Source organism: Daucus carota, chromosome 5 (assembly GCF_001625215.2).
Source record: "Daucus carota subsp. sativus chromosome 5, DH1 v3.0, whole genome shotgun sequence".
Lineage (NCBI taxonomy): Eukaryota > Viridiplantae > Streptophyta > Magnoliopsida > Apiales > Apiaceae > Daucus > Daucus carota.
This window is the reverse complement of record NC_030385.2, coordinates 46,818,185-46,837,554: the sequence shown is the minus strand read 5'-3', so window position 1 is coordinate 46,837,554 and position 19,370 is coordinate 46,818,185. Positions and strand designations below refer to the sequence as shown.

Genomic DNA, 19,370 nt, shown 5'->3' with positions numbered 1-19,370 from the left:
GTACTGCAGGTGAAACTGCAAGGCCCGACTTTTTGTTGTGGTTCATGTCCGACAGATGATTGTTACAATATATTTTCTGGGCACCTAATTACGGAACTAACTCAACTAGAGAGTTAAGTGGTTCTATTGAAACTTCTCCATTGTGAGTATGCTTAGTTTGACATACTTAATAATGATCATGTGTTAGTTGACATAAAGAGAGTGTATTTCCCTCTGTAACAAGCACCGCAGAAACGATCATCCATCGAGTGTCATGTAGACTAGGGGATTTCGATGGAGTGAGCGTCAATGCTGTGCACAGTAATCCCACTTGCTTTATATGCGTGCTGCTTTCTAATTATTCTTCCCCTTTTCCTGTCCCTTCTCTTTTTGACTTCGTTTTAGCAGTAGTGCCTCGATATCAATAGTGGCGGATTTAGTAAGAGACTAACCCAGCCCCGGGCCTTTTCTATTCGTGGTGGCGGCCACTGACCACACATGAGATCTCAAAATCCGTATAGCAGTCTCTACTAAGTCATCTTTCGATATTTTAGTTTCAAGTATCAGTACTGTTTTGACATAGCAGAAACATTGTTATATCAAGAAACTTGTATATAGATGATCAATCAATGTACAAACTACAAAGACAAACCTCTATATCTCAACTCATTTACTATGATATATATATAAAAAATCATCCTTCAACCTGCAGGAATCAAGTATTTACTTTGTATGAGAGCTATACTACAGGAAATTCTATTTCTCTCCTCCTTCGATTTGCAAGACAAAGCTAGCTAGTAGCGAGATCTTTTCCATCTTTATTGTTTCATCAGTGGTTTCGTTCCTCAGAGGCACTCATTGTGTAGTCTAAACCAGCTCCATATTTCCAAGCCTCAAGTTGGCGCTTCCATTTAAACCTTGTTTTGTCTGGAAGTGTACCTATCGACGGACTGTCAAAACATGATACTCATTAGACATCTACTAAGCACTAGGATTCGCTAATTTTTTCTTTTGGTGGGGAAATTAAGGTATATGAAGTTCAATCCTCTGTTCCACACAACTTAAGAAGGAATGTCAGTGCCTGCAGTCTGCAGATAATTACCTAATAATTGGGTCAATAAAAACTGACAAAAATGTGTAGTATCCCAGCATTGTGAAATGACCAAACCAGTCGAGAAGCACTGGGATGCCAACCTGAAACATATAGCAAAATGTTTATAAGCATTATATTCTGGAGATTTAAAATATCATAGACGCAGACAGGACTTTTCTTGACAGGATCAAGATATCGTAATATAGACAACGCAATACAATGGACTTTTCTTGATAGGATTTAAAGCATCGACCTAAATAGCCTGGATGAATTATGTTCAACAGAGGATTCACATAAATCCTGTAAAATTTATTACAATAGTAAACCTATGGTTCGACTCCATACCAAAAAGACACATTATATCCATTTAAAAATCATTTATCTGGGGTAATCAAACAAGCAAAATAGAAAAGATAAGGTTTACAAAATTATTACCTGTCTAAATATTGATGGAAGAAGTTGAGGCTTGGTCAGCATGACCAGCCCTAATGTCTTCACAAGAGGGCCAAACTGTATAACATCCTGTTCAGTATCACACATTCACAAATCACAATGTAGTCGATGATTAGCAGAAGATGTCAATAGAGGAGAGAACTGGATATATTTATACATGAGACAGCTAAAAGCAGAAGTTCTTACAACAAGAAGAGCAAAGACAAAAGTTCATGAAAAGATTAGTGACCTGAAGGAATGGTTTAAGCACTGGATCCCCTAGCCTCTGGTGAAGTGCATATATTTTAAAAGCACAGGTAAAAGAGTGATATTAGTTTAAGTATAAACACTTTTCAGCTTTTAACGTAAAAATGATGTTGTGTCACATGTTACCTGCATACTCTGAAAGTTAACACAAAGAAGCTGATTGATGAAATCAGGTGAAACTGAGGACTCTTTTCTTGCTGACATTGCTCTTTGAAACAACCAAGATGCACTCAAGTTGGGCTGCAGATTAAATTTTAGTTGAAGGCATAACTAGAGGGATCTAAATTATTTGATAATATAAAAATATAGGACAGACAGACCATATATGGGTTTAAGAGGGAAAGGTTGTCTGAGTCCAGAAGGTTGCCAGAGATTGCTTCATATATCCCTACATTTTCATAGAATAAATAAACAAACTGCCATCATGCTATGCCAAGGTTCAGGCAAGATTAGTAAAATACTAAAATGAATATCCTGAAACATTTGATCCAAAACTAGCATGGTTGACACGTCTGCGAATCCTTAATCCATGCAGAGACTTCAATACCAGTAGGCTGAGTGAAGGATCTAGCCGTGAAGTATAGTTACTGATTTATACTTCAAATACATGGGAGATGTTGGGAAAACATTATGAATCTATGCAATATCGTTGCAGAATTATATACCATTTGTTAGTCTACCAAGATGCCTGGTCAAGCTTCCAAAACCACCAAAGGAAACTGGGGACTGTATGCCACTTGCATCACCAAACTGCACAAAGTAATGTATAAGGTTTGTGCAAGCCATATAGCAAGTGAGTCAATAGAAGCAGAGGCTTTGGAGTGTGTAGTATATTAAACCTGTAAAATACGATCAAAAGCTGATGGCAATGGGCTGCAAGTCAATGTCCCCAAATGTAAAAATGGGAATATGTCAGATTCAGGCGACAGCTAGAATCTAAAGTTCATCTATATTTTATAGACTACATTACTATTGTAAGAAATTTAACACTCGGAACTATTGCAAATGTACTTGAGCACATATGATTCAAATAATTTTAACTTTTTAAGGAGAGGATGATAACTGACATTATAGCATAGCTTGTCCATAGACATATTTAGAAAAGATAGGTTTTATAAAATGTAAAAAAAATGCATTCACCTGTCACGGTATGTAGGGAAAATCCCATATATGACTCTTAAAATCTCCAGATCATCAAGAGACACCCCCTGTAGATAACACCCGCATTGTTAAACCATCTCAATTAAGCATCACAAGACTCTGAAGTCCAAATTACAAGGTTTCCTGGTACTCTATTTCTTTTATTTCGTCAATCAAAAGGAAAAAGAACAATCTTAATTCAGAAGGAAATTTTCATGTGTATTAAGCGAGAATAATGTGTTTATCAAATGTAAATTATAGGATAACAGAAAACAACATTTTTGTATGTTGAAGATAGTTAACTAACATAAGCATAGAAGGCAGATACCTTCCCATCAATTTGAATCTACTTTTTTTTTTGAACGCATCAATTTGAATCTACTTATTCATACTCTAAAACTATACTGGCTACTAGGATAAAGTTTTTTAGAAGGCCAGGCTTAGGTTTTTTTCATCCAATGAGTTCTGCCTGAATATTTACATTCCACATTAGTAAATAAATATAATATAATGAAAAAATTAGATAAAACCAATTATTTAGAAGAGTGATGTAAGATATGACCTGATAATCTGGCATTAGATTCCAGTAGTCTTCTAATAATTCTTCCAGCTTTGGGGATCCAGGTTGAGGGTCAACGTAGGTAAACATGTAAGTAGTTCGGTCCATGAGACCTGAACCAGCAGGGAAGGCCTGATATTGTTTTTGTGAGTGAAAAAATAAATTAACATAAAAGATTAGAAGTTCTTTTATTGTAAATAATTACACTTTTAAGGGGAAATCAGTTGAGAACCCCTGTGAATAGATCAAAAAACCATATATTATAGTAGAATATTACCTCCCAGAAATACTGCACTTGTGACTCCCCAACCTGCATTACTTCAGCGCTGCTATATATAACATCACTTGTCTTGTTATCCTTGAAACCGCGACAACAGGAACCAACAACAAGGCAGAAACCATCCGGCTTTCTCCCCCCTCTAATCTTTAGAGATCATATGTTATCCAAAAAGTTTTAACAGATGTAAACGTGCAAAAAAAAACCTAACAGTCAACCTCAACATATAGACGTGCATGGTTGGTGCACACAACACAATGATCAAAACAACTGCAGTCTACACTCCAACTAAAATAGGTACTCCTAAATACTAACTTAAAAGAACTAAAAAGAAACATCAACTAGATACATGTGCAAGCTTCCTGTACATGGAAAAAATGACAAGCCTCTAGTCTACACTCATTATCAATGACAAAATGACAGTCTTAAGCGAAAAGAAGAAAATTCTAAGCAAGCAAGAATTAACAATACTAACCTGCTTTACAACTGGGGAAAAGTTCCCCATCGCATCAATAACGAGACGTGATGACAACCTCTTCCCACTGTCTAATTGCAAAATCTGTGATAAAAAGTTATCAATTACATTATGAAACTACAGTTATTATTAACAAATATCTCACATCATTATCCTAAAGATCTAAATCACAAGTACTTAAAATAAAGGAACAAAGAAGGGCAGTACTTTAACTTATTATTTTAATTAATGGGTAACATTAAACATTTGTATAATAGGAAATTTATTGTAGTACCAATTTTGACTTCCCAAGTTTTGATGAATTTTATGTAAATAACTGTAATTTCTCCTTAAATATTCAGACTATACTAATACAGATACATCATTATTTCATGCTGTAATCTGAAAACTTTGGATTCATGTAACTTATTAAGAACTGGAACAAGGCTTTCGGCTATATTTGCATGGCTTTATAACTCTCCATCGTTAAGGTCTATGTTCTGTAGGTGGAAGTAACTTACAGCTGCATCATCATAAACACATATGCTGGAAACGCCAAGACCTTCTAAGATTACTCCATCAAATGAGTTAAAACGTGTCTTCATTTTCTCAATAAGCTTGGAAGGCCTGTAATGACATGGAGAGAGAAGTTAAGTACTGTAGTTGAGGTAATATTTCCTGAAACATGGGAATATGTGAAGTTGCAAAACACTGATCACATAATTATTTACAAAGGGAGCAGTCAAGATTCCTCTAAGAAAAAAAATAAAAGATTCTCCTGCGCCCAACGTGAACATTGGGCTATATATCATGTTTCAAGCTTATGTAGCAAAACTCATGCTGGATCATATTCTGAACTTTATATCGTATGAGGGAACTTTAAAGATGAATTGACGAAAAAACAATGGATGAAAGAGAGCCTTGGTAGAAATAATTGGCACAAACGTTGGCACTATAGCAAATAAAGCACAAAAAGGCATGACATATGGTTGACTTACGAAACACCAAGGTTGAGAATGTTCTCGACCCAAATCTCCCCCTTCCCCTCAAATCCGCATCTGTTCTGAGAAATTAACCAGAAAAACAACTATAATATATAAACTAATACCATATATTTCAGACAAAAAAAATAGAGGAGTATAATGCTGAATATGCAATTGGCTAAGCTCAGACACCGTAAAGAACATACAGGATTAAAAGTTGCAGATGTAGCATGTTCAATATCTTCCTCTTCAAGAATGCCAACTTCTACAAGTTCCAGCATCTCTTTCCTCGATATATTCCAGTCTTGTTCTCTCTGATCAGTAAGTACGAAAAAATCAACCATCTTACATAACATCCAGTTCTTGTTAATTTGTCACATATTCTCACTACATTATACCCCTTTAAGTACATTCTTCTCCACAATGCCTACTCGAAGGCCTTTGGAGCTCAATGCCGTGGCAATGAAAATTCCCAAAGTCCCACCACAAACTACCACATCAAATGTATCAACTTCCTTGTCAGCTAGATCAGACTGGCTAAACAAACCCGGAATTCGTGAAACTACTTGCTTAGGCTCATCAACAACTGAAACACATATATAATTCACATAAACCAACCATCATCTAGCATTATATAATATCAAAGATAGATTACTAGTACTAAGTTTTTTACCTTCCTGAGCAGAGCAAATACCAGACCATAGCTTATCCAATCTCTTCAAGGCATTATACGAATAAGCCCCGCCAGCGCCTCCAACTTCTCCATTGACAGGTATACTCTCCATTATCCTCTATACACCATTAGAAATAACTAATCACTAGTCAAGCATTGTCAGAAATATAACGATCGCGATAAAAAGTCTCTCCGACCCAAAAATGGGCTTTTGAGCGACCGGGAATGTCAAAATATAATAAACATGACTTAACAAGTATAAACTAAACTAGAAACAAGTGGTTCAAGTTCCGGGCCTCGGGTGCGTGAGTATTTAAATTTCCGCTTATGCAAAACAAAAACAAAGATATCACCATGCAATCAAAGAAATTTAAATAAAGAATCAGAAGAAATGATTACTTGGGTTCTTGAAGGAATGGCTTTGGCTTGCACAGCAAAGATGGTTGGTCTCTTGTGACATTGAGGTGAAGTGGCAAGTGATTTGTACTGAAAACCACCATTTGTGATGAACGAGCATCGCTGAAGCTGATGATTTAGCAACATGATGAATGATAATTCAAATTAAATTTGTTAATTACAATGAATATTGATGGTCTTTTTCTGGGGAAACAGGGTATTATCATAAGAGGATGTCACTGTGTCGAAACATGCGTACGAATATTGGACACGTTAAGCACTACTATCCATTCCAACACTAAATTTATGAATTCAAATTTAATATCCATCTGGATAATTATGACTTATTATAACGAAAATATGTTGACAACTAAATTTTTAAAACTTACAAGTAGCATAATAATAATTTTTCGATAATAATCGAGAGTGGAACTCAAAGGATAAAAAGAGGAACATCGTGTATTTCTTGAATTATATATTAACAAAAATTCAAGACTTCTGGTTTTGTAAAATAAAATCTCTATGTTATGTCATAAAAATCGAGAATTAGTTTAATCAGAGAAGATGCTGATTAGAGATTAATCGGGAGAACGTGGTTAATAAAAATTTAAATAATATATAATATTATAATAATATTGGATATATTAATTTATAATATATTATTTAAAAAGTATTATAATAATTAATCAAATCAATTAAAACTTAATATATCTTCAAACAAAATCAATTAAAAATTAATAGTACCGTCACGGTCCGCCTGTCACCGCCCGTGACTCTATCATCCAACATATACACACAGTTGGGACTTTGGATAAACCTCTGTGTTCTAGGGTTTATATCGTGAAATTAAAATCCAGGAAAGCAATCAGCTCCATTGCATAGAGGTAAAGTTTCAAATTTTACTCGTTCTTTATGTTTTCAATTTCATACCAAATGTTCATATTTATGTTCCAAGACTTTCTTGAATCGAAATCTTTAAGAACTTTACAGAAATGTGATTCTATCTCAATTACACTATATGGGTATGCTAAAAATCAAACCAAACTTACCTTGTATGTCCCATTTGTAAGTCGTTACGGTCGTGAGATGTACGCAGACTTTACCCCTGCTCCGAAAAGAAGAGATGTTCTTTCTTTAAAGACCTTCTCTTTTAAGTAATTAATACGGTAAATGGGTTGATATGTTTAGTCTTTAGTGTTACTTTGATGCTAATGCAACAATTACGAGTACGATTTGTGCTGTCAATTAGTGAACTGAATTGTGGTGGAGATAATTGATATGATGGATTAATGTCACGATTGAGATTGGAGTTTGTTTATATATAATTTTGCTGATGCGTTAGCAGACTGTGGCAGGCTGGCAGCCCTGGCTTATTTTAAGTCGGTGCTTAAGCTGCAAGAAGGTAGTTCTCATTGTGTTTGAGGGCAACTCTTGGCTTGCTGATAGAGTAGGTAGAGGTTTAAGTGTAGTCCTTTATGGAGTGAAGGATACTCGTCTCTACGGATTTGTGGGTAGACATACGCAAACTATATGTAGTTTATTGTGTTATACTCTTTAGTGAATGGAGTGCAAAACATAAGGTTTCTGCTTGTGTGTGAGAAATATCTGATTTGCTATATTTAGATGTTAGACATCATGTGTGAATAGGAAATATACCCTGTACTTGTGGACGCGTGTAGTTGCAATTTTGTTATACTCTGTGTGGTCGTCTGCATAATCTTATCAGTCTATTATGACACATATACTTAGAATAAAGCGGAAGTTGAAATGGGGGCGCCATGTTTCACTTGTCTGATGGGCTGATGGCCATTTAGCTGAATTACTTGCTGCAGATTTTTTTCCAAATAAAATTCTAAATTACTAAGCATCCTATAGACAAGTGTTATGTCAAAACGTTTTCTCACAAGTCGCAAGGGGATGCAGTTATAAATGTTTTGCAAGTCCTTATAAGAGGTAAAATAGTGTACCACATCATATAACGACTTTTGGGAGTAAATCTTTGACCTTGTATTATATATTTGTGCAACAGAGGATAGTGTTGAGAAACTAAGCATTTGTCTTCAGCAGACGCAAAAACTTTTTCTTGAATGAATATGAGGTTTGGATATTTAATTCAGTATGTACTATTAATTTTATCTAACAGATATTAATTTATGTCATTTAATCATGTTTTATCTGTCAGCGGGTAACTTTGACATCCTGTAACATGCGAGATATCATATTTTTGAACGGCGAAATCATTAGTTTACACTATACCCACATCATGAGTTACTACAGATATTTGTTCTAAACATTTGGCACATATTACGAGTCACTAGTCTTTAGATATATATTCTAAACATTACCGAGGTTAAGTGTGTTTTGTAGATTGGCTTGGCTTGTCGGATTGAGGAAAGATTATTGCAGCTAGCTATGGCAAGTGTGTTCATGCAACCACTACTAAGCTCCTTTACCACAAAAGGAGGTAGTGGAGAGAGAAGATTATATACTGCTTCTACAACTGCACGCTGTAACCGATTAAAAGCAATGCAATTAGAGAGACCACTAGAGGAACTTTACCATGTACGAGTAGAAAAGAATGTTTCGTCAAAACGACTAGCTGAACTTGGGGTATCACGCTGGTCAACGTGGAAGACCGGAAAGTGTAAGTTACCTTGGGACTGGCATGTAGACCAGCTAGTTTACATAGAGGAAGGTGAAGTGAGGGTGGTTCCCGAAGGAAGTAAGCGTTACATGAGTTTCGTGGCTGGTGATCTGGTTCGTTACCCTAAATGGTTTGAGGCTGATCTCTTCTTTAATGATTTTTACCAAGAGAGATACAGGTTTTTGGCATATGGTGAAGGCTGAGGAATAGTAGTTGTACTTTCTAGTTTGCATGTTTGCTTTTGGAAATTTTTCTCAAAGACTTGAATGCTTCTCTGTAAATTGCAGAAGCTAATGCTTATGAAAGATTCTGGAAAGTAATTTTTAACTATTCTCAGTTCTTCAGAATATTTCTTTTACTTCTCTCGACCATATATTTTAATGGTTCTTCAAGAGACAAACTTATTGGGTGCCTGACAGTTTTGTAATCTGTTGTGATGCCAATTTGGGTCAATCTCTGTGTCTAGCATCTCAAGAGCTGTAATTTTTTAGATTCCATATGCAAATCACTCTGAATTTCCATTTTGGACAAGATAGAGCATGAAGAATTATAGGGGACAACCTGATGCTATAAACTTCCCAGTAAGGAATAGACTTGAAGCTAGAACAAGCAGCAAGTAAAATAGGATAAAACCTCTCTGCTGCCATTACACAAAACAACATTAAAGGGCAGAACATACAAAAAGATGCTTCCTCTACGAACCAGTTTTCTTATAATACACAACTCCATTGCTAACATGACAAAAAGAAATGGGCAAACAGCCCAAGTAAAAAACAAAGTACAGATGTAGCTCATATATCCACAGAATCCAACTTTCATCATTAAGCTTGCCTAGCTGAGAGATTTAGATTTTACAACTAAGGTGGGGACCTTTAGACTCGGAACTCCATGTAACACACCTTGTAATCTTGTATGGTCATCAATGCTGAAGATGTTGGTTCCTCATATTTTCACGAGACACTGTCTTCAACTACTGGCGGCCTTCGGCGAATTTGTGCTTGTGGCAATGGCCACGGAAGAAAATTTCGAAACGAGCACTGCCTCATTGGTTACAGCCTTGGATGCTGCCATATCTTCCAAGCGCTTCCAAGTTAATTCGCGCTTCTCAAGTTTTTCTTTACCTTTCATTTCCTCTTCTTGGAACTTAGCTAAGCACTCATCAAAAAGTGCTTGATCTGCGTCTATAAATATTTTTCTCACATTCAGCGTCAAACTATGAACAGCTTGGTTCCAGTGACTCCGAGTATTGTTCTCCAAGGCTGGGAAAATAATTGGCAGTATGATCTTGCGATTCTGTGTAATCAGAGTCCTTATATGATCGTTATTCCACAAAAACAACGTTCGTTCAGCTACCTACAATATGAAATCCAATGCATAAAATCAAAAAATTATTACGGACTTGCAAAGGCTTACACAAGAAATTTTGAATATAAAATACAAGAGTGCTAATAATTATCTTGATTATACTAAATAAGCTTAATGAATATGTGGTGCATATAAATCTAGGAGTTATTTAGGTGTAGATGGGTGGGTCAAACCGGGGCCGACCTAGCCAAGAATTAAAAAACAACGCTAAGTTGGGTCGGAAAAAAATCAACCCGAATGGGTTGGATTGTTTGTCAAGTAGGGGTTGATCTATACTTTCTTTTTAACTGAATGGGTTTAATACTTTTTAGCCAAATTAATTGGGTTGTGTTATTAAATTGATTCCAGCCCGGGCAACTGGCAACACGAATGAGAAGACACAATCCCATCTCAGATATGAAAAAGGCAAGTACAATATAATTATACATAAATCAAAAATATTAATAAACGAAGGTAACATCATTAAACTATCTATAGTACCACAGATATTCAATTCATAATCTATTGACAACACAATTATACCCTACTCATCAGAACTCTTACCATTTTATATCAAACTCTTTCATCTGATCATCATTTTTCACACCAAAACTACACGATAAGGAATGTTATTTTGACCATTGAAAGGTAGTTGGTCAGGTGAAGGCTGACCTCAGCTGGTTATTAGGAGTGATAACAAATCTTTGTCAACATCTTTTTATGGATTATGTATAAGTTTCTGTTCCTCATGCAAGATATCCATGGATGGGTGGTAGAACGATGAAGTTTGACATGAACAACAAAAAATGTATATGACTGAAAGTAATACGACACTCCCCCACAAATTTCTTAGTAAATCACATGAAAAGTAATCTGTATTACATAACTAAACATTAATTCTTCAAGAAAAATTAATTAAATAGGCTGCTTAAATTACACTATTAACTCACAGATGTCTAAGAGTACACACACTCAGAGAAAAAGAGAGACAGAGTCCAAACTTTATAAACACGTGATAAAGAGAACTTGAACTCGGCCGATCTCATCCACTTAAAAATTCGTAAAAAAGTGGCTAATTCTACTTTTTAATAGAGTCGTTAGTTCTGCAGCCCTCAATGACTCAAGTTACAAAGTATTATAGTATTATCGCATTATAACCCATCTGAAAATACACCCAAATATTAAAATTATGGTGTCAATTACAAATAAAATTGATTTAAAATAATTAATGAAACAAAGAACATCAGTTGAACTTTTGTACCGAGTGTTATAAGGAAAAGAGTGAAAAGGCGTAAAAAGTTAAGAGAGTAAGAGAGAAAAGTTAAATTCACTCTCATGTGTTCACAATTTATATGCGACAGAAGAGAAAGTTGGGATATGAAAGGAGTGACACGTTACTTAAAAGAACGGAAAAGGGATGTCTGGAATGGTAAGTTTGTATTCTGTGTCTCTCCAAATTTTCCAATTGGGGCATTTAATATGGGAAGCTTATTAAAAGAAATTTCTTTCTCCTTTTAAAAAAACATGGGAACTCACAACGCACTTAATGAAATTTTTTAGTACTCTAAAATATCTTTTCCCTTCTCTTTTCTTATCAAAGTTATCCGGAGGAAGTTGGTAGTCTGTTGCAATTTCAAAAAGAGACACTTAACACAGAAAAATGAAAATCATACTTAATTACGTGATATATAACTCCATATTAAACACAAGCTTACACTGTCAATGCATTTTAAAAATTGAAAAGAAAGTACAGATTGGAAAGATAGTGAGAGGGTGTCTGATACACCGTCCATCAAATTTCTTAATATTAATCAATTGCATCAGCTAAAGCAATCTTTAACCGAATCATCAAAGAAATGTAACTCACTGAGAGTGGAGTCAGCAGTTGATAACAAGAAAAGACAGTATAGCAAGGATTATATACAGGATTCAGTATAAATATACCTAATGGTATCACCTAGGAAGCACGAATGCAGGTGCGGGAGTGCAGTACGGAAAAAAGGGAATCCCACGAATAAAAAAATATAGGGGTTCCGGTGGGGTGGGGTGGGGTGGGTGGGGGGGGGGGGGGGGGGGGGGGGCGGTAATTCTTAGATGTTATATTATTTATGATAATTAAAATAAAGAGCTCCATTTAAAAAATCTTAAATGTGGTTTAGCCAAAAAAAGAGTTCCATTTAAATAAAACCAAGTACTAAAAACCCAAGTTAATCATCCTTAATATATATGCAAAAGTTCAATGAAGGACCCTTACAGAGAGTACTAATGAGCCATATGTCCTTCAACATGTCCAACATATAAAATATTATAAAAATATTTCATAAAGAGTATTATTTGATTAAATATATGTTTTGCATATACAATATTGTCAAACATAAGCAGAACATGTGGGTCTTCCATTAGAACTCTCTATAACATCCTCTATAGAGTATTATTTGATTAAATATATGTTTTGCATATACAATATTGTCAAACATAAGCAGAACATGTGGGTCTTCCATTAGAACTCTCTATAACATCCTCTCTAGAATACAACTCTAATATACTCCGTTCGTCCCGTTATTCTTGTTCCCCTATCTAAATCCACTTTTTATTCAATTATAATAAATAGACTAAAAGTTACGAAGAATGTGATTAACTTATATAACACATAATTTACCACACTAATCAGATATGGAAATTTTTGGGGATGAAAAGATAAGGAAATGATGAATATATAAACGGGATGGAAGGAGTACTAATGAGAGATCCATATGTCCAACATATAAAATATTATAAAAATATTTTATGTAGATTATTATTTGAATAAATATATGTTATACAATATGTTTTGCATATAAGATATTGTCAAACATAAGCAGAACATGTGGGTCTTCCATTAGAACTCTCTATAACATCCTCTCTATAATACAACTCTAATATACTCCGTTCGTCCCGTTATTCTTGTTCCCCTATCCAAATACACTTTTATTCAATTATAATAAATAGACTAAAAGTTACGAAGAATGTGATTAACTTATATAACACATAATTTACCATATTAATCAAATATGGAAATTTTTTGGGACAAAAAGATAGAGAAATGAAGAATATATAAACGGGACGGAAGGAGTCAACAAATATTACAGGATAGGGCAACTTAGCCTTAATCCTCTTTTCCTCGGTACATTTACTTGGTATCAGAGCCCTAACATGTATCCTTGACAGCAGGAGTTTCAGTGGTGGTTCCAGTGGCTGTTTTGGGTGGCTAGCAGTGTTATTCGTGTTTCCATAATTACATTTTATTTCAAAAAAAAACCTATTACATATACATATACTCATTACCTTTTTTTTGCCTTTACTGAATCAAAGTTGTAGTTTAACAATTCTGAGGAAAGATGTTGGATTGTGTACTTGTGTACATGAAAATTGAATGTGTTAATAGTTGTTGAGCATGGATACAATTGTGAAAGATATTTGGAAGTCGTCTTTGACCTCGGGATTTTTGTTAAGTTTAATTAAGTGGTGATTAAGACGAACACAACAATCACTACGGCCTCAGTTTCCGTTGATAAAAAAACAAGATTAGAATTCAGAAGAATCAGAAATGACATTTAAGTTTGCCGCCGAAGATGCCGGCAAATTAGTAGGTGAAGTCCCCCCAAATTGCAGATTCTTGAACAAATCCGGCTTATTTTAAAAATAGGGCTTACAAGGTAAGTTTTTATTTACATTCAGTGTCACTCCTCACCTCCTGCCCTGCACCACCCAGCACCCCCACCCACTATTATACAGGGATGCGTCATGTGGCCCCTGTAGGTACCATACAGACGAATACCTGCTTCCTTGGTCGTCATCGTCTCGAATAATTCCAAACTCACCCACCATTAAGAGAAAGGCAATTAACATAAAATATAAAATAATTAATAAGAGATCTCTAAATGACGTGATGTCTAAAAACCTAAAACGTAGAGTTAAAGATTCTAAATTTAACCCTAACAGATGAATAGAATCTAGTAGATTGCAGAATACCTGGAAATGTGAGCTATTAAGGCAGCGACCAATCTGACAGAACAGACGGACCATGCACCTCTGAAACTCTGCAGCCTGGGTAGCTTCCAAAACTTCCTCTAGCTCACCAAGGAACATGACTTCTTTTGAACTATTAGTTATAGGCCAGTACTTCAACAAACCTCGAATTACTGTGTCAGCTAGCTTAATATCCTTCTCCACGAATTGGGTAATACAATAAGAAAGTTGCTGGTGGTACATTGATACACTTTTAGGTTTGTGAAGGGGAATCAAGGCACGAACAAGGAAAAGCTTGTGTTCTTCCTTTAAAGGTAAAGCAAACCCATTAATTATACTACCCAAGATTTCAAGCAATTCGGCAATTCCATTGTGTCGCACAGTCTCAGATATAAAATTGTAAAAAATATTGTTGATGGATTTCCTAATAAATGGCCGGTGCACCATGAACTTCCCATATATGCGATGAAGAATTGTCTTCAAGTACTCCCTCTCTCGTTGATCGTCCGAGTCAAAAAGATCAAGTAATCTCAACACAAAGGAATGGTCAATATATCTTTTTGCAAGTTTTGCATCTGTTTCAGTAGAAGCCACAAATCTCAAAAGAAACTCATACACAACTTGAAGATGAGGCCATGACGGTTCCATGGCTGGTTCATCATCCTCTGGATCATACACATCTGGTAGTTTGTTATCATGACTAGACGGAAAGGCTCGAAAAAGATTCGCAGCTACCATTTTCGTGATCTCCTGCATGGTGACTTCATTAAACTTGGAAGTTGCTGACGATATGTATTCAACAAGTTCAAGCAAAGTTTGTCGCTTTATCTCTTTCTCTTTCAGATTCTTAGAAGCATCACTAAAATCAAACAACACGCAACACATATCCAACTTCCTTAAAAACAAATTCTGCTTTTCAGAGCTGGGAACATCCCGAAAGCTAGGCAAAGCTTCATATACACCATAATTCATCCCCTGGCCAGCTTGAGAACCCCCAGGACCTGACTTCTTCCCTTGATTCGATACAATAGCAGCACTCGACGATTGTGGGGCATAATTCCCATTACTTGATTTCAAAGCTGCAGAAGCAGAATTTGCACCTTTCCCTGATACAGAAGTAGTCTTAGTAGAATTACCAACACCCCCACCGGCTGAACTCGAAGTATTTATGGATGAATACCCAACATCATTACTTGAATCACTCTGCGAAGATGATTTTGAAGATGCCTTCCGTTTACCAAATATCTGCTTAATCATATCCACTAAACCCTAATTACAATTTCCCACAAAGTCAAACAATCAAAACTTTATCCCCTCCAAAGTCCAAACTAAATCAAGAAGCACACATTCTTCACCAAAAATCAAAACAGCCCAGATCAAGATTTCAAATCTTGAACCCTTAAATCACAAAATAAGAACAAAAGAACTCAAAAGATCAAAACTTTAAAGTACCCCAACTCATATACAAGTGCATAATTCATAAGTACTCTATGCCATTGAAATTCGATAACTGGAGAGACTGAAAGTAAGAGAGAAGGACTTACAATGAGGATCTGAAGAAACCCTAATTCAAATTTCCAACTTTAATCGAGGGAGAGAGAGAGAGAGAGAGAGAGAGAGAGAGATTGTATAAGAAAAAGAGAGTTGTGCTGTGCCGGGTTGCCAAAGTCTTCCCTTTCTCTGAATATATCTAATACAGTGTGTATGTAGGTGTTAAATTAATAAAAGTGTGATGTGAGCAATATAGTATTTATGTTGTGGATTTATTAAGCAGGAAACAATAATGTTTAATCGAACATAAGTACTGTTAGTTTGAAGTTTAAACCCTGCTTCTTTAACAGCAATTAAACATAGTTAGCTGTATTTCCAACTTGAAACTTTATATATTGTCAGGACCTAAAACAATACTAATATTTACTATTTTTTTTATAAATAAATAGTACGCCGGTATAAATAGAGCCGGTTCAAATATGAACATAGAAAATAGTATTTTCACCAATTAATATGAATAGGTTAATTATTTAAAAAAACTCATTTTTATGGTCGAGATTGAAATGTATTATATTTGAGCCAGCAAAAAATATTTATCGAAAACTTTTATAATAGAAGAAAAATAAATATCCTATTATCATTTATTAATCGAAATCCATGAGTAGTAAAGGTCGCATGGTATAATATAACTTATTGCAATTACTAAATAATAAGATTATTATTATTATATTTCCTGAATTCCTTTCAGTAATTACAAAGTAGTACATTAGTTTAGTGACCTAAATAATATTAATATTTTAATATATTGTGGAGCAGCTTGAAATACTTACATTATAGTGGAAAACATGTTCTCTTAGAAAAGAATTGACCAGACAAATGTCTTGAATGACAAAAATGTTGAACACATAATCGGATTTAACAAACAAAACCTACATGCTTAGAATCACGATTCCGAATATTGTATTATATCTTTCTAGTATTTTATACGTATTCGAAACGAGGAATTGGCAGACTGTTGAACTAGCTTCGTTGTCTTCCACTTTCATCCTGACGTGGATTTGCTCCGGTCAAATCGATCAAGCTATGGAGACTTCTTCGTTGTGTCATATGTTAGCCGCCTATTTTATTAATCATAGTAAAATTGGTAGTGAGAATGAGATTGTAGATTTACTTTCCATCATGTTAAGTGCTGGATTTAAACATAAATTTTAAGACGTAGAAAATTGTAAATTGAAACTAATCGTTGAGTTATTGACTCATGATTTATAAAAGATTTATCATAATTTATTTTAATTATTCAGAAATGTTTGATCAAATATGATATAAACAGTAAATCAGTAAAATATAAATTATTTGAGAATTAATCATGAATTATATAATAAATCAGAAAATTTTAAAATACTAGAGTTTAAAGCAATTTCTAAATAATAAATCATATATTATTTAAAAACTGAATTTGATCTGATTATTGGACATTACTTTTAAATTTGAGGGAATATAAGATTGTAGATGCAAAACATTTTATTTATTACATATAAACGAAAGTATAATAAATGGGCGGAGAAATCTCCTACAAAAGAACACCTAACAATCAACAAATTTCTACTTTCAATTTTATCCACTAAATAATAAATAAATAAATCAACTGCAGCATCTTTCATCCTCTCGTAGTTGGAAACTCGCAGTTGCCCACCTCTGCAGGAAAAAAAAAGGGATTCCATTAATATAAAAATAAAGAGAAAAATAATTATCAAAATAAAAAAAATTGTAATTAAAGACACGTACTAGGAAGTTGAGTCACCACATAGGCAGCTCCGCCAAAATCACACGTGCCGCTAGCACGTGACATCTTCTGATAATAACTATTGAACGCGTAAGAAGCATGGGCCTCAAGAGTATCCGGGTCAAAACATGTTGCACCGGGCTGAATCGGCCCACAATCAGCCCTGCCTTGTCCACAAGCATAATCCAGCCCACTTTGTAGTTTCTCCTGCCCTGCCTGCACATTTGCTACACACCAAGTACGTCCCCTTGTGCTTGGACTCAAATCTCCTCCGTTTACCGGAGCTGATGCTGCTGGCGCCTCTGCTTTGCTTCCGTTTGTCGGATTCGACGTCGTATCGTTCATCGCGGATAATGTCAATGGAATGTCGTAAACTTTGTGAGTGTTCGGATAAAATAGGCCATAATTTCTTTCGGAGACAGGTCCACTTTTTTGATCTTCGTTAAACAATGCAAACAAAAATACGTTGAGATTTTCATTAGGCCTCAAGGGAGTACCACCTCCTGTCAGTACCCTGCGCACTAGATTCCCGTTGTACGAAGCTGCATTGTCGGGTCCAGCACCGAATTCCTTATCACCACCAGCAGAAGGCCAGCCAGTCTCGGACACAACAACTTTAACATCATCAAACTTCAAGGCATCAAGAGCTGCAAAAACCGCGTCGAGCTGTGCTTCAAACAGGCTCTTGTAAACCTTCCCATTGCCAGAGTCTTTCACGCCTTGATTCGGACGAAGCAGAGCATAGTCTAACGAGATAGTATCCGTATTGGCCTCATAAGCAAAAAACGGGTAACAATTCACCATAAAATACGACCCTGTCTGTCGCATAAAGCTAAGCATAGGCTTGATCACAGGCTCAATCAAATCAGACTTGAACAATCCAGCTGATGGCGGATACGAACTTTGAAGTGCACTAAGAGCCACAGGGGACGACACCTTGATAACAGAGCTCAAATTAAATTTACTTAAAGAAGCATAAATATTTTTCATCGCAGGCACGAGGTGCGGAGTGTTCTGAGGATCCACAAACACTTCATTCCCAACCGCAATGGCTTCGATTATCGTCTTCGGAAGAAAGGGCACAATGTTGGCCTTAAGCCATGCATCAGTGAATGATTGATCGTTAGCAGCTGAGGAGAGGAGGCCATTAGGCATTGATAGGGTGAGGCTAATCCCCGAGTTAGCAAGAGCGGAGAGAACAGAATGATCGGAATCGAAGATTTTGACACGGGTAATGCCGTTGGATTTGAGAAGCTCCACCACTTTGGAAGGGTCTGGGAGATTATCAGCTATTCTGCCATAGTTTACTCCGATGGAACCAGAATTATTAATGCAATACACGGCTTGAAAGAAGAAGAAACAGAGGAGAGAAAGCTTAAGCATCGACATTGAATGAGTTGTGTAATGAACGAAGTTTGTGCGAATCAGTTTATGAATATATAGAGAGAGAGAAAGAGAGGGAGAGAGATATGGGGAGGGAGACGTGAGAAGTGGAGGGAGTGGGATAGGGTGGTTATCAGTATATATAGACCGTGGAGAGATCTTTAATGGAAAGTGCCACTATTTATTTTGATTTGGATTTAATACCAAAATTTAATTTTATTTGTATTTTTAAAATTCTATAAATCCAAATTTAATTCAAATCTAAAATTTAATTGACTCATATTATTAATAATATTTAAAATAAATGTGAATATATAATTTATTCTTGGATTCGAATTCAAGTCGAATTTAAATAAAAGGCAAGTAAATTTTAATTCACATCAAATTTAAAATAGCCCAACTTAAAATTTATTATCACATATAATAATATGTATCATCATAAATTTATTAAAATTTAATACTCA

The 19,370-nt window shown here is 35.3% G+C and overlaps 4 protein-coding genes across 7 annotated transcripts; 1 reads left to right on the top strand and 3 right to left on the bottom strand.

Annotated features, from left to right (window-relative positions):
* Positions 1–618: 618 nt before the first annotated feature.
* On the bottom strand, positions 619–6,536 carry LOC108220020 (uncharacterized). 3 transcript variants are annotated; one of them, XM_017393653.2, is made up of 18 exons: positions 6,257–6,535; positions 5,858–5,975; positions 5,583–5,770; positions 5,391–5,498; positions 5,200–5,264; positions 4,723–4,828; positions 4,223–4,306; positions 3,748–3,894; positions 3,474–3,602; positions 2,912–2,979; positions 2,611–2,644; positions 2,437–2,521; positions 2,092–2,159; positions 1,898–2,011; positions 1,755–1,790; positions 1,508–1,594; positions 1,082–1,173; positions 619–929 (listed from the first exon to the last, which is right to left on the bottom strand). In XM_017393653.2, exons 1-18 carry the CDS (start codon positions 6,398–6,400, stop codon positions 809–811), a joined length of 1,794 nt encoding a protein of 597 aa, XP_017249142.1. In that variant the 5' UTR covers positions 6,401–6,535; the 3' UTR covers positions 619–808. The 3 variants fall into 3 exon arrangements, 2 of the variants coding, with proteins under 2 accessions (XP_017249142.1, XP_063950685.1); XM_064094615.1 differs by having other exon boundaries at positions 5,858–5,995; positions 6,257–6,392; XR_010292505.1 differs by lacking the exon at positions 619–929 and having other exon boundaries at positions 1,121–1,173; positions 1,712–1,790; positions 6,257–6,536.
* Positions 6,537–7,003: 467 nt separating this feature from the next.
* Positions 7,004–9,244, top strand: LOC108220714 (uncharacterized). The gene is made up of 2 exons (XM_017394562.2): positions 7,004–7,137; positions 8,621–9,244. The coding sequence occupies exon 2, from the start codon at positions 8,666–8,668 to the stop codon at positions 9,098–9,100; it is 435 nt and encodes a 144-aa protein (XP_017250051.1). The 5' UTR covers positions 7,004–7,137; positions 8,621–8,665; the 3' UTR covers positions 9,101–9,244.
* Positions 9,245–9,514: 270 nt separating this feature from the next.
* On the bottom strand, positions 9,515–15,985 carry LOC108223238 (serine/threonine protein phosphatase 2A 59 kDa regulatory subunit B' gamma isoform). Of its 2 annotated transcripts, none has more exons than XM_017397391.2 (3): positions 15,794–15,985; positions 14,253–15,647; positions 9,515–10,250 (listed from the first exon to the last, which is right to left on the bottom strand). In XM_017397391.2, exons 2-3 carry the CDS (start codon positions 15,504–15,506, stop codon positions 9,864–9,866), a joined length of 1,641 nt encoding a protein of 546 aa, XP_017252880.1. In that variant the 5' UTR covers positions 15,507–15,647; positions 15,794–15,985; the 3' UTR covers positions 9,515–9,863. The 2 variants fall into 2 exon arrangements, with proteins under 2 accessions (XP_017252880.1, XP_063948977.1); XM_064092907.1 differs by having other exon boundaries at positions 14,253–15,518.
* Positions 15,986–17,245: 1,260 nt separating this feature from the next.
* LOC108223239 (glucan endo-1,3-beta-glucosidase 12) lies at positions 17,246–18,991 on the bottom strand. The gene is made up of 2 exons (XM_017397392.2): positions 17,526–18,991; positions 17,246–17,435 (listed from the first exon to the last, which is right to left on the bottom strand). Exons 1-2 carry the CDS (start codon positions 18,910–18,912, stop codon positions 17,398–17,400), a joined length of 1,425 nt encoding a protein of 474 aa, XP_017252881.1. The 5' UTR covers positions 18,913–18,991; the 3' UTR covers positions 17,246–17,397.
* Positions 18,992–19,370: the final 379 nt, after the last annotated feature.